General features: G+C 38.1%; 1 protein-coding gene across 1 annotated transcript in view; it reads right to left on the minus strand.

The window, feature by feature from the left end:
- LOC129181178 (semaphorin-4B-like) overlaps positions 1-13236 on the minus strand; it is a 53954-nt gene continuing 40718 nt past the window's right edge. Inside the window, exons 5-15 of the mRNA XM_054775967.1 lie at positions 13109-13207; positions 11834-11945; positions 11638-11754; positions 11018-11175; positions 9693-9874; positions 7100-7250; positions 6694-6904; positions 5319-5434; positions 4835-4992; positions 4653-4744; positions 1-3084 (exon numbers count right to left, since the gene is read on the minus strand). Of these exons, the coding sequence (XP_054631942.1) occupies positions 2315-3084; positions 4653-4744; positions 4835-4992; positions 5319-5434; positions 6694-6904; positions 7100-7250; positions 9693-9874; positions 11018-11175; positions 11638-11754; positions 11834-11945; positions 13109-13207 (2166 nt within the window). The 3' untranslated portion in view covers positions 1-2314. The remainder of the gene's footprint in view (positions 3085-4652; positions 4745-4834; positions 4993-5318; positions 5435-6693; positions 6905-7099; positions 7251-9692; positions 9875-11017; positions 11176-11637; positions 11755-11833; positions 11946-13108; positions 13208-13236) is intronic.

Raw genomic sequence — 13236 nt, forward strand, 5'->3', positions numbered from 1 at the left:
GCTTTATTTGGAAAAAATAAAATAAAGTGCCTTTTTTATATGCAATACAAAAAATGAGAAGAAAATGATGTATGATACAAAAAATACATTTTCTTTTGTACACAGGCAGCTGAATTTACAAAACAATTGTACATAAAGAGCTGTTTTTTTAGTTACAATACATGTCACATTTCGAAGAACTGACTATAGTGGTTCATTTGGAGAGAGCACACTACATTTCAAAGAGCGTTTGTAACTTGTTTTACTAAATTGGCTCTGCCACATCTTTTTTTTTGTTGTTCTGTAATTGGCCTTTCTAATGAAATGAACACTAGCACAGCTGCCTTTTTATTTTCTGGAAAATAACAGTCAAAGCAGGAAATCGTCTGCACGATTGATTAGACCCACACAAAGACAGTTTTGCAGTGCGATTCATACGAAATTAATACTATGCTTATCTGTGTTTGACATATTCAAATCACCCAGTGGTTATTTGTTTGCTACACAACAAAGATTTGAGTGCCTTGATGGACGTTAAAGCCACAAAACAAAACAAGAAAAAGCACTCAAACTCATGAGCCCACAATGGTGACAATATTAAACCACTTTTTGTGTCTGAGTTACCTGGTTAGTTTCATGATCTCAAGAGGCACATCTCTTGATTAGTCTCACAAGGCATTATCCACGTCCCCAAAGGCAGGTGCATGCCTTGCAACAAAACACAAAGGCTTCTCAAAATCTTGTGCATAAATCTCTTTGCATCTGTGTATCAATTAAAAAAATGGCAATGCCTATGCCCAATTTGATGACTGATTTGGAGAGAATTAATTAGTAAAATACATAACTTTATGTGTATAAGAATATAAGTTATTTCTTTGATGGGTTGAAGACCATTTAAGCAAGAAGCAGGGAGTTTCCATTCATAAAATAACAACATTCAAACTAGATGAAGACTATAAAACATGTATTATTTCCCTTTGTGAACATGAAAGAGACACATTTGGCCACAAAATATTAATATCCAGACTCTGGCTTAGATGAAGAATTGCTATAATTGACTCTTTTAGTGATAGTTAAAATATAATTCATGTGTTTATTTGCAGTGCCATTGATCCTCAAGTGATAGCGTCTTTGTGCTTACTTGTATGGTTTATCCCTTCACTTCATACGAAGTGCTTTTGCATAGACTGCCTATCTTGATACCTGAAACAGGTTTTTCTTCCCTGTTTATTCATTTTATTCATCACATATTTAGTGAAAGAAAAAAAACAGGAAAAAGTCAAGACTTCACACACTGATCATTCTTGGTGTCTTTATATGTTATACAGTATGTTGTTCTTATGATGTATGTCCCACTTTTAAAATACTTTGTTTCTCTGGATTTTTTGGGTTCATGTGATATAATTTGTTGTTTTGCCTCTGATGTTTGTTGCTCTATTGTTAAATAATGTGCTGCGAGTTGACCTTGCTACAGTACCGTAGATAGTGCATAGCCTCAGTGGTGGGTAGGCTCCTACTGGCTGACAGGCTGACAAAAACCCCCCCGATGAAAAGTATCAAATGGGAGTGTGGACATGTTTGACTACCTCTCTTCAAAGTATTACTATTAAGGACGGACTGCAGGGTCACACTACAAAAGTCTAGCTGTGCTCTTTTTATCTGCTCTGCTCTGCTCTTGTTTTCATCTAAAACAAGGGTAGGGGAACCTTAAGTATAGGTGGCCCCAAGCGAGTCAGAGCTTTTGTTAATGCCACTCACACAAACACTTGTGAACTCGAGAGATGATGAGATGCTGAAAATTTTTCCAAAAATGGGTCTTGAAGAAGAGGGTTCAACTTATATTCAGATCAATACATTTTACTGTGTGTGTGTGTGTGTGTGTGTATATGTGTGTGTGTATATATATATATATATATATATATATATATATATATATATATATATATATATATATAAAATGAGCATTTGTGGGGTTTATTTGTGTTTTTAGAATTGCATTGCGGGCCTGAATGGTATACTATATAGTTCCCCGCCCCCATTATGTCATGGGAGCTGTTTAGCACAGTGCAAACTTGGCCTTGGCGGAGGTTTTTGCAAGCACGACTTACATTCTGTTTTTGAGCTATATTGTGAGCACCAAAAGTCTGAAGGCGGTCAGTGCGCTGTGAATGCATAAAAAGAAATGTTCATGAACCACAGGAACAGCACAAATGAGGACAAAGTGCAAAAGTTATGTGATGACCCCCCCCACCCCACCCCTCCAATCGCCCAGGAGTCTTTCAGCAGGTGCCTTTTCACTTGTATTCATTTAAAAGGTGTCCCTCCTGGTGAATCTTTACACCACCGAGTCTTTTATCTCCGATCCCAGTCTGACTCGAGGCCGTGGGCTGGTAGGAGAGATCTCCACTCGGCTATCCTGTAAGTTCTGAGGCCTCTTCTCCGCCTCTGAGAAGCTCTTGCTGTTGTCAGGCGACGAGTACTCATGCGACGGCGGGCCACAGATGTAGTTGTCGTGAAGTGTCTGGTAGCCCTTGTGATCCGTCACCGAGGCGGCCACCGCGTTGCCGTTGAGTGGCATGTTCTCAGCGGGCTTCACCACCATTCTGGGCTTCTTCTGTTGCATGTTGGGGCACTCGCCCTCCTTGAGCATGGACTTCATGTGGTCGCGGTGCCTGTACACCACAAACAGGGAAAAGACGAGCAGGGAGAAGGCCAAGAGGGCACACACTACGATTAGCTCGTTCCAGTAGGTCTTGGTATTGATCTGAGGGGAGCGAGCCTCAGGCAGGATGACAAACTCATCCTGTGACATGGCTGGCGCCCGTGTGCGGCTCATCTGAGTGGTGCTCTCGTGTTTGGCCTCGCCCCTCACGCAGTAGTTTGCCAGTAGCTGTCGGAAACCTTCCTCCACAGACCAGCACTCATAGGTCTCCTGTTGGTCAGCCTGAGCCACCACCACCAGCCCCCCCTCTGGACTGGGGTAATGGAAGTGACCCGAACTCTCGCTGAACACCCATGTCCTCTCAGCCAGATTAGAGCGCAGCATGCAGGGCAACACTTGGAAGGTGTTGGCTGGAATAATGATCACCTGACATGATGACGTTCCTGTGGGGAGATGAACATTACTCATGCTGCATGTCACCATACTCAATTTTGACTGACACAAACAGAGAAGTACATATTGTGAAGTATCCTATCTAATTTAGCTGCATTTCTGAGCCACCACACTAAAAAACATACTGTTTTATTAAACTAGAATGGACTATTTTGAATAAAAAATAAATTCTACACCTTTATAGATACCAACTACCTGTACATGCCTTATTTTGTTATTATAATTCATGATAATTCCCTACAAAATTATGGACATAATAAAAAAGGATGATAAACTGCACTAAAAGTGAGTGGGCTTTTCTTCATGGCAAATTGCCTTATTGTTTTCACTAACAAACATTATTTTCTTTGTACAAATCTGCTTGATTGTTGCACATTTTGGTCCAAATTTTACAGTAAAAAATAAATTTTCTGTGTTTTAGGCAATTATTGTAATTATCAGCTATGAGCATGGCAGAAATTAGTAGTAGCCAAATATTGACTGGTTGACTGGCTATAACTGAATGGTTATAGTTTATCTTTTAGAAATAAAAGGTGGAAAATGAGTGTAAGAAGTTAGACATATAAATAAAAACATTGTTTTTTAGATTTTGACCAAATTTGTACGTGTAAACTTTTCAATAATATCTCTAAACACTTTTGCCACTTTCATGTGTCATTTCCAACTAAAACGTACACATTTAACAAATAAAAAAAAAATAAAATAAAGCACATAAACTCCACTTAAAGAATAATTACCTCTGCCAAACACAGTGCAGAGGTTATGTTTTTGCTGGGGTTTGTCTGTTTGTCTGTTTGTGTTGTGTTTTTGCTAGTATGATACTAAATATTATACTAGAAATGTGCATTTATTTACACTAAGTACCAAAACTGTACTAATATGAACCAGTTTAACAAACAGTACAAGCATGTGGTATTTACAATGAGGCAGAAGAATGCTGAGAACCACGTGTCTAATATAATTGATCCTGTTCATATTCCCGTTAGTGGTGTCTGTATTCTGTATTTATCTATTCATTATACAGTAAGTTACTGTGATCTTGTGCTTTCTTAATTATTCTGTATTTTTTTATGATTGCATGTATTGTTCATCATATACTGTATGCTGTACTTATTTATTACTAGAAATGTTTCTGTCAACTTTGAAGTTCAAAACAACTTGAAAAGTTCTGAATGGATTTGGATGAAATGTTCAGGAATTGTCGGAAATGGCATATGGAAGAACTGATTACATTTTGGAGGTGATCTGGCTGACCGTCTGGATCCAGGTATTTTTTTAAAGGATTCTTTAATATTGCGAGATAGGACCATTTGTGCATATAACGCCACAAAAAATGGTCAGAGCGCTTGGTTCTACAGAATATCAAAGTCTGAGCCAAAAAATGTAGGATTATTATTTTGATGTGAATCACAATATGGTTGGAACTAGGGCGCTTGGCGGAGATCTGCACTCTCCGAGTGCTTCTGTGTTTTTACTTTATTGAATTGTTGATGCTTGGATATCAATCACATCATTAGACTGTGCACTACCTAAAGAAGTAACCAGTGACTATACTTACGTGCGTGTGCAGATTTGGCAAAGCGTGCGCTAGCTACTGTCTTGGTGCAAATAGCTGCCGCGTCTGCATTGTCCACATCCTGCTGCAACACACTGCAAAGACACACGCTCTTCTTATTACAAATTATCATAGAAATGTCTGCCTTGAAGGCCAAAATATCCCAAAAACAGACGGCTACACACTTGCTTGGTGGAGCCTGTCTGACATCAACACACTGCCTGCCATTCCAGGCGCAGTAAGGGTCCCTGGAGATGAGGCACTCCCCGCAGCTCTGGTAATTACTGCAGTTAGCTACCGGGACCTCCACCAGTTCTGAGAAAGTGGAAACATAGAGCAGACCCTGAGGAGGAGAATAGACAATGCATAAGTGTGAGAAAGAGTGCAATACATTTAGTCATTGTGTAACTTATCCCCCCTTGTCTGATCCTAATGCAAATACAGAACATCAGAATTAAGTTATGTCTTAAGTGCCATCATCAAGATGTGCCACAGTTTCAGCTGTTTGCAGTTCCCCCAAGAGACAGTCGCATGTAATTAGCTCATTTAACACAAGGTCTCCTTTAGGCTGTGATTCATCATGCCTCATAGCCACAAATTGCCAGTAAATGCATTTAGTAAGCTTGTTATGGCTCTGCACCATGCGAGAGCTCTGCAAAAATGCCTTACCCTTTCAGAGTGTAGTTCTATGTGCTGCACTGGCTGGGAGTCACGGAAGAGCACCTTCTCCTCGATGATGTGCATCTTGTTCTTCACACTCATGGCTTTATGGAGTCTGCCATCATCTAGAAAGAAGACACAGGTCGACTTGAAAAAAAGCCATAACATTAGGCAAATTTCCCCCATCTAATGAGTGAAGTCCAACACTTGAAAAGTAGTACAGTTTGGAACTCAACAAAAAGTTTTCCCCAGGAAATATGCTTCAAAGGTCCTGTGTGATGTCAGCTTGTGGGCACTATAAAGAATAGCTTAGCAAACACCTTCCTGTTCCATTTACAAGGTATCTTCAAAGTAGTTGACTTCTATTTATACTTGTATGACAGTTAAGAGTGTTAGTGTTGTTATTTGCTACACACCAAACAGCCTTATGTCCATAATTAATACAGTACACACTCACAAGTCACTTTATTAGGCACAACTAATCTAACACAAGTCTCATAACACAAATCTAACAAGTGTTGACCACAGAAAAATTTGAATGCTCACTTTGATAGACTTGAATTGATTTGTGAACAAACTATCAGAAAGTGCTGCGTCATGGAGAAGGAGTGAGATTCAATAAGCTCTGCTTCTTCCTGCTTCTTTTCAGACATGTTGGACTGTGCTGTACTGTGCATCAATGAAACGTTATTAAGCATGTTTAAAATAAACTAAACCATTGCTAGTACTATTTGCATAATTACATTTTAATATCACTATTCACATTTCTTATTGTGTTTATATATAAAGTGGCAATGTGTCAATCTGAGAGTTGTTTCTAATATTTTGGTAACCATATTTACTATGTGGGAGGTGCACAATATTAGAAACACCTCTCAGTATGATTCACTGCCACATCAAACCTAATTAACGTATTGATAAATTGATGAAACTTTCACTGTCTCAGGATTATTACCTTTGTGAAGCCGGAGTTTTTTTAAACGGTAGCAGAGGCAGATGGCCACTCACCATGAAACTGTGTTTTTGTTCAAGGTTTCATTGGCAAGTGTTTGCTCTGTTGTGTGTCTTTAAAGGAGTGATTTCCAACCACTATGCCGTGACACATTAACGATATGATGATCCACAGAAAATTATCCAATTTCATTTAATTGGTCTGAAAATGTTACAAATAATGTATCTTTGGTCATCTATCAATGTCAGAGATATATAGTGACAGGCAGAACAAGGAAATGCTCTTCCACTAGATGGCAGAAGGAATATGATTAACCTGTTTATCCTCCTGTTGCCATTCATGAAACATTTTGAGATTTTCCTAATGTAAAATATGTGCCTTGGTGCAAGAGAGGTTGGGAAACCCTGCTTCAAAAAAGTATAATAAGTTTACCTGTGCCAATGAAGAGCACATGGTAGGCTTTGTGCGCCACCTGCACTTGATGCACAGCAATTTGCGTGTAGCGAACGTGGCGTTTGAGCAGCAGAGGCTGGCTGCGGAGCACGCTGTCCATGAGGAAGTGATCTTTGACAAAATTCAGGACCTTATCTGGCATGTGTAGCGATGACAAGATGCGCTGGCTCCGGGCCCCATTCGTGATACACTGAAAAGGTGACATAAAAGCGTGTTTTTAAACACATGTGTAAATCAAGTGGATGTGCCACACCTTTTTATTTTTTTTGCTTCAGCTCTAATTAGCATGGAAGGAAGTGAAGAATGTAATTCGATAGCTAATCAGAAAAAAACATCCTCACACAACTGGTGAACTGCATGTTTGTCTTGGCAGGAAGGGACTCACCGCTCCAGGTCGAGGTTCAGGGATGGGATGGTTGTAAGTGTACCACTGCTGGGTTTCTCTGTTGACTTCACGGTAACGGCCGCTGAAGGCTTTTTCAACTTGCTCCATGGTAAAGGAACACACAGCAGAGCTTCCTGAAGCACCATTATACCTTAAAATGACATTAAAAAGAATCACGTTTAACTCATTCAATACCAAAGACGGAGTTTTGTACGTTTTTAGAAACATGAACGCCCAATACCAACAACATATTTGTACGTCTTTTACATTTTTTGGGCAAGAGGCTGACTGAGGTGATGATGTGACTCCCCACCAATGTATTAGTTTAGCTTCAGAGCAATTTCAATGCCATAAAAACGGCCACAAGGTGACAAGTGTATTTTATAAGAGCTCGGCAAGGAGGAATGTAGTGTGAAGAAGGTTATGCATTGTACAGAAATTTGAATGCATGCACATGCAGACACACACGCATGCACACACGCACGCACGTGCGAACACATGCTTCAGTTCCAAATGTAAAAATTTTAAATACTAACTAAATAAATTGTTATTTTGAATCTTTTTTGTGTTCGGATATTTGAGCTGTCACAAAAGCAAAAAATATTTGTGTCAAAGTGAAACTTCAAATGTATCTTTTCACAAAAAGCTTCTTTTCTCCCTTTTCTAGTCGGCAACTGATATTTTATATTGGCTGTGTTCTACTGCTGATTACTAAAGAACGGAAAAAGGTAGAAACAAAGTTTTTTTTCTGACGAAAGACGAGAGTCTAATCTTTTTTTTTGGTAGGTTTCATGTTTATATAACCATAGAACACAACATTCTGTGTGCCTTGAAAGATCAGTCAAAATTGTCTAAAATGGTCGGTACTGAAAGGGTTGTCTTTTGGGATTTGGGATTGAATGAGTTAAAGTTTAACTCACTCATTATCAACAAGTTGCATTTTGGGATTAACTAGTAGCAATTAATGTTACAAAAAATGGAGAGGTTGGGTCTTCGCTTGTCTGTGTGTGTTTGACGACGTCCAGCAGCTGGCACAGGGGACTGAGGTCCAAATCACAGTCAAGATGAACGACAGTGTTTGGAATTATATATTAATTATTTCATTTTCTTGTGTTTTCTTTCTTTTCTTGGGAGAATGAACAGAATAAGAATTTCATTGCATAGTATAACTGCCTGTTTTACTATGCATATGACAATAAAAACTCTTGAATCTTGAATCAAATTTTTTTTTTAACAATACTGGCCCCCACAGTGTCTGTCAAAAAAAATTCTGGCCGACTAAGTACCTGAAGGCCCAGGTACCAAATGCACCACCTGCCACTGATGTACAGTATGTCTCTGGATATATACATAATATATGTACATTTATGTACATTTTATGAATATTATGTTTATACTTCACTATCACGTATTTATGAATTATCATCAACTTAGTGTGAATGAGATGTGTTGTTTACGGAGAAAATATTTTCAGAGACCAAAAAAAAAAGGTTTTTGACCAAACATGAAGTGCTGAATCGCGAACGTGTGAAGGGATCCCTTGTACATGGCAGGGGAGATGGTAAATTACAGTCAGATCAACAATTTACCAGAAATGTTGAAAATGAAAAAGTACTCGTAATGTGTATACTGAAATCTCAGAAATATTACTTAAAATATGCACAGTAATCTCCTAACAGAAAAATAACATTTGAAGTGAAGATGCCTTGACTTGTTCATACTACTTCCATAAAAGTGCCTGGTAAGTAAATTATTTATGCACTTTTGACTTTGATTTCAGACAGTTAATCCTGCTTGGATGTCCGTTTTTTGCAATGTGCACTGGTTGTGGATATCCAAATCAACAAATATCCCTGTAATTTGGTCAAACATGCAACAGAATATACTACATACAGTATGCTGGTTGTTGCTGTAGTGGTAAACTGAGTTTATTCACATCTGACTTCACATTTGGATTAATTCAAATGTAACATATACAAATTGTATTCAACATCTGATCAGGTTGTAATTTGTTGGGTATACTGTATGTATACATTTCTAAAGTTTTATATATATATACATATATATATACATATATATATATATATATATATATATATATATATATATATGTATGTATGTATGTATGTATGTATGTATGTATGTATATGTATATGTATGTATGTATGTATATGTATATGTGAATATATAAATATATAATCTTGTTTATCTTTAAATAAATTGTTTAAATATATTATAATTCATTAAGATCCTAGACTATAGCTATTTTCCCTCTGTTTAGTTTATATACAAATGTTTTTTGTAACTTCCTGTTTTTGTCCTAAAGCATCTACTTTATCAAAGATCTTAAAAGATCTGATTTTATAAAAAAAATATATATATTTATATATATATATACTGTATATATATATACAGATTTCTATATTTGTATTTTTTCATTTCTCTCTGTGTTTAGTTTACATGCAAATGTTATTGTTACTTCCTGTTTTTTTCCCCAAAGCAGCTACCCAATCAAACATTACATGCATGAACATTCTTCAACATAGCATCATAATAGTCACATATTTCAAAGGAAAGAGATAAATATCCTCACCACTGAGAGGTGAAGACTCCATAAAACACAGTGTTCTTCCAGTCCCCTGTGCTGGGTGTCAACACAAACATGTCCTGGATAATGTTAAACGGGAAGCCGTCATCAGGCAGTGAGCACAAAAGTTGAGCTTTGAGAAAGGTGGTCCACTTTTTCTGCAGGACCCTTTCACCTCCCAAGTCTCCCTGCAACAAGAAGTACATTTAAATAAAGATGTATTGGTTGGAGCTGTGTAACGTCTGTCCAGTAGAGTGTGCAAGAATGTCACAATGAAGTGTACTGCTGGGCAAATGAATGGAGAGGTGCCAATGACATGACGGCACAAGCTAAGAAAAGAGAAGAAATAATAACAATGTGAGCCACATACTGTACATTAAATACAATGTGTATACACCCTCAAGAGGAAGAAAAGACTACAAAGAGGCAGTTTAAATAGATGTTATTGGAGGGGGGAAAAAAGAAGTCAAAGTGCAGTTCCATGCATATTACAACTACGCCCTGCAGGAGAAAACTTGGAGGACATAGAAATAAAATACATCAAGACAAGCGGCTTAGATTAAAAACACACACTTTTAAATCAAGAAGGGAAGAAAGCAACGCTGCTAAGCACTTGACAACATTGATAATGGTGTGCCTTTGGTGCTGTAGACATGCACACAAAGACTGCGTTTACATTTGTGGTCCCGTACTCTCCATATTGCAATAGTACATAATAGCACTGCCTGTTTTTTCCCATATTCTAAATGTTGGATGAAATCAGTCGTTCAGTGCGAAAAGCCAGAGGCAAAGGAAGAAATACTAAATAGTGGGCTTTTCATAAAAAGCTTCAGTTGGGACCACTTCAAGATTTCTTAATTAGAGGAAATGGCAGAGCTCTGGGAGTTAAAATGACACACGACCCTAAGGGAGCTTTATCGTAGCAATTCTTACAGCTCAGAAGCATTATACGCTATTTTCCCTTGACTTCCTAACAGCACTTTTTACATTACCTCTTTTTTTAAATAAAGTGGTCTTTAAATAAGAAAGCAAAACTATCCCTTTCACCTGCTAAAACTCATACATCTACATACATAATGAGGAAGCCTGTGAATGTATTTGTTAAGAAGACAGAGAAAAATAATTCAAAAGGCTCTTGCAATATTTAGTTGTCATATTGGCATTTCCCAAAGAATATGTATAGTATGTGATATATATAGGAGTGCTTTCACTAAAAATTACACTAAACACACAGTAGTGGCTGTCATGTAACAGTTGCTGAGAGCGGGAAAACAAATATTTCTCCCTCCCTCTGGTTTTATTTTGACCGCTGGTCTTCGAGCATCACTCACCTTGCACACGCGAGCAATGCGTGACACGATGGTGTTGTCAAAGAAATCAAACTCCTTTCCCGCCTCACTGAAGAAGAAGTAAATCTTATCGTCGTCGCCCACAGGGTTGCCCTTGGGCAGGCTTTCCTGGATGTAAGCGGAACCAACAAAGGCCGGGTCTGAAAGAGAATGATACGTTCAAGGAGCAACGTTAAATCAAATTCACTATACTGTACTTCAGATTTAACAGGAAGGTTATTTCAGGCAAAAATCAATTTTTAGGATTGTAGGAAAATAGATTTCTACCAGTCAGTTTTTTACTGCAACATATACAGTATTTATTATTATTTGTATTTTTTATTACCACTTCTTCTTTCCTTTTCTTTCATAACTGCATAAGCTATCTATCTATTGCTGCAGATGATCTATTATTTTCTCTCCAGAAAAAAATGGTAACATTTAAACACAGGAAGTGAACAAACTACCAGCAATTGCTGACACATGGAGAAGAGGTAGGAATAAATAAGATCTGCTTCTTCCTACTCCTTTTCGATCATGTTGAATTGTGCACCCGTATCATGTGAACATGTTAAGCATGTCCGAAAACAATAAAACCATGACCATGACCATCATAGCTGTACCTTGAAGCCAGTTTAGTGAATTTTCCGTTTTTAGAGCAGTTCCTTGGCTGAGACTCTTATAAATGATTGGTTCATTCCCCTGAAAATTGCTGACTGTGCCAGCATACAGCTCTCCATCTGCAGCACAACACATAAACATAGACACATCCATCTCAGCTGGAGTTTCAGAAAAGAAACATAAGTTGATTTCACTGACCAGCCATGATGGCGGTGGACTTGTACTCAGGGTTAAAGGGGCAACGGCTCCGTCCATCCTCTGTGACAATCTCGCCAGAGTTGCTCCTGACGAGGGAGAAGTTGGCAGTGTTCTAGAAAAGAACATACTCTTATGAGAGGGTGCTCTATTGGTGCTTGGTCCATATTCAATCAGTGGTACAGCACGCCTCGCACATTTCAATATCCATTTCATTAAATTTTCTCAAGGAACAATACCATAGAAATTAAACTTGAATACAACACGTGTCAGAATTCATAGTCCCCTCAGTGAACCGCTGCTCCCCAGTGCCGGCAGCACTCATGTGGCGCCAAACCTGCAGCTATTTTGACAATAATGGCTGTGAGTAGATTTTTTCTACAGGTATACTGCTATACAAGCTGTACACTGACTACTCCAAAAGTACATCCAGGTTGTAGTATTGTTCCCTTAGAAGATATACTGTAACAAAAATGTTTGATGAAATGTGAAATGTTACTATTGTCATCTTTATGTATTAACCCCTGTATTTTTTAGAAGAAATACAGTATAGTCGTCCCTCGTTTATTGTGGTTAATTGGTTCCAGACCCGATCGCGATAAGTGATATTCTGCAAATTAAGATTCAATTAATAAACAAAATTTAATAAACGGAATATTTTTGTGGTTAGAGCATAGAAAAAGTGTTTACGACTTTCTAAATACGTTTTTTTTAAATTACAGACCTGTAAACATGAAATAACACTCCTACAGTCACCTTTACACTCCTTTTATTCTTTGTTTACACCACATCACTGGAGGGAAATAAGAGATGGGTGCCGCTAGCATAGCAAGCGGCTGAGCTAACTTGTTAGCCTCTCCAATTTACTTAAGAAAGTATTACAAACGGAGTCGGGAAGGACAAAGTAAAAAGCCAAAAACGTACCACTATCACATGGAATGGGAAGATAACTTATATTCACTCTGATGTCGGACATGTCATGGCTGACTACATGCAGAGTGAAGGTAAGATAATCTAATGTCATGTCTCATCAATGTAACATTACTGATGCCTAGTGAACAGTTATACTACATAAAACTTGTCTTCCAATATTTTTTGACTAATAATAGGCCATCGTCAACCATGAAACAGCAATCAGTAATTACATAATTAATTTGGAAAAAACGCAATGGAGTGAGGGTGCAATGTTTGAACCGCGATGTAGTCTGGGATGACTGCACGCGCGTGGGCTATATACCACGCACAGCTGTGACATCATGAAAGTCTACCAACACTTACGATGTAAGCACAGATGGGGCTGAAGGCGTACGTTCCACACACGTAAAGATGAGTGCTGTTCACTCTCAGTAAGATCTTGATGTAGTTGAAGCAATCAGTCTGTAGCGCACACACAAGGAAGAATAAAT

This window comes from Dunckerocampus dactyliophorus, chromosome 5 (assembly GCF_027744805.1).
Source record: "Dunckerocampus dactyliophorus isolate RoL2022-P2 chromosome 5, RoL_Ddac_1.1, whole genome shotgun sequence".
In the NCBI taxonomy this organism is placed as follows: domain Eukaryota; kingdom Metazoa; phylum Chordata; class Actinopteri; order Syngnathiformes; family Syngnathidae; genus Dunckerocampus; species Dunckerocampus dactyliophorus.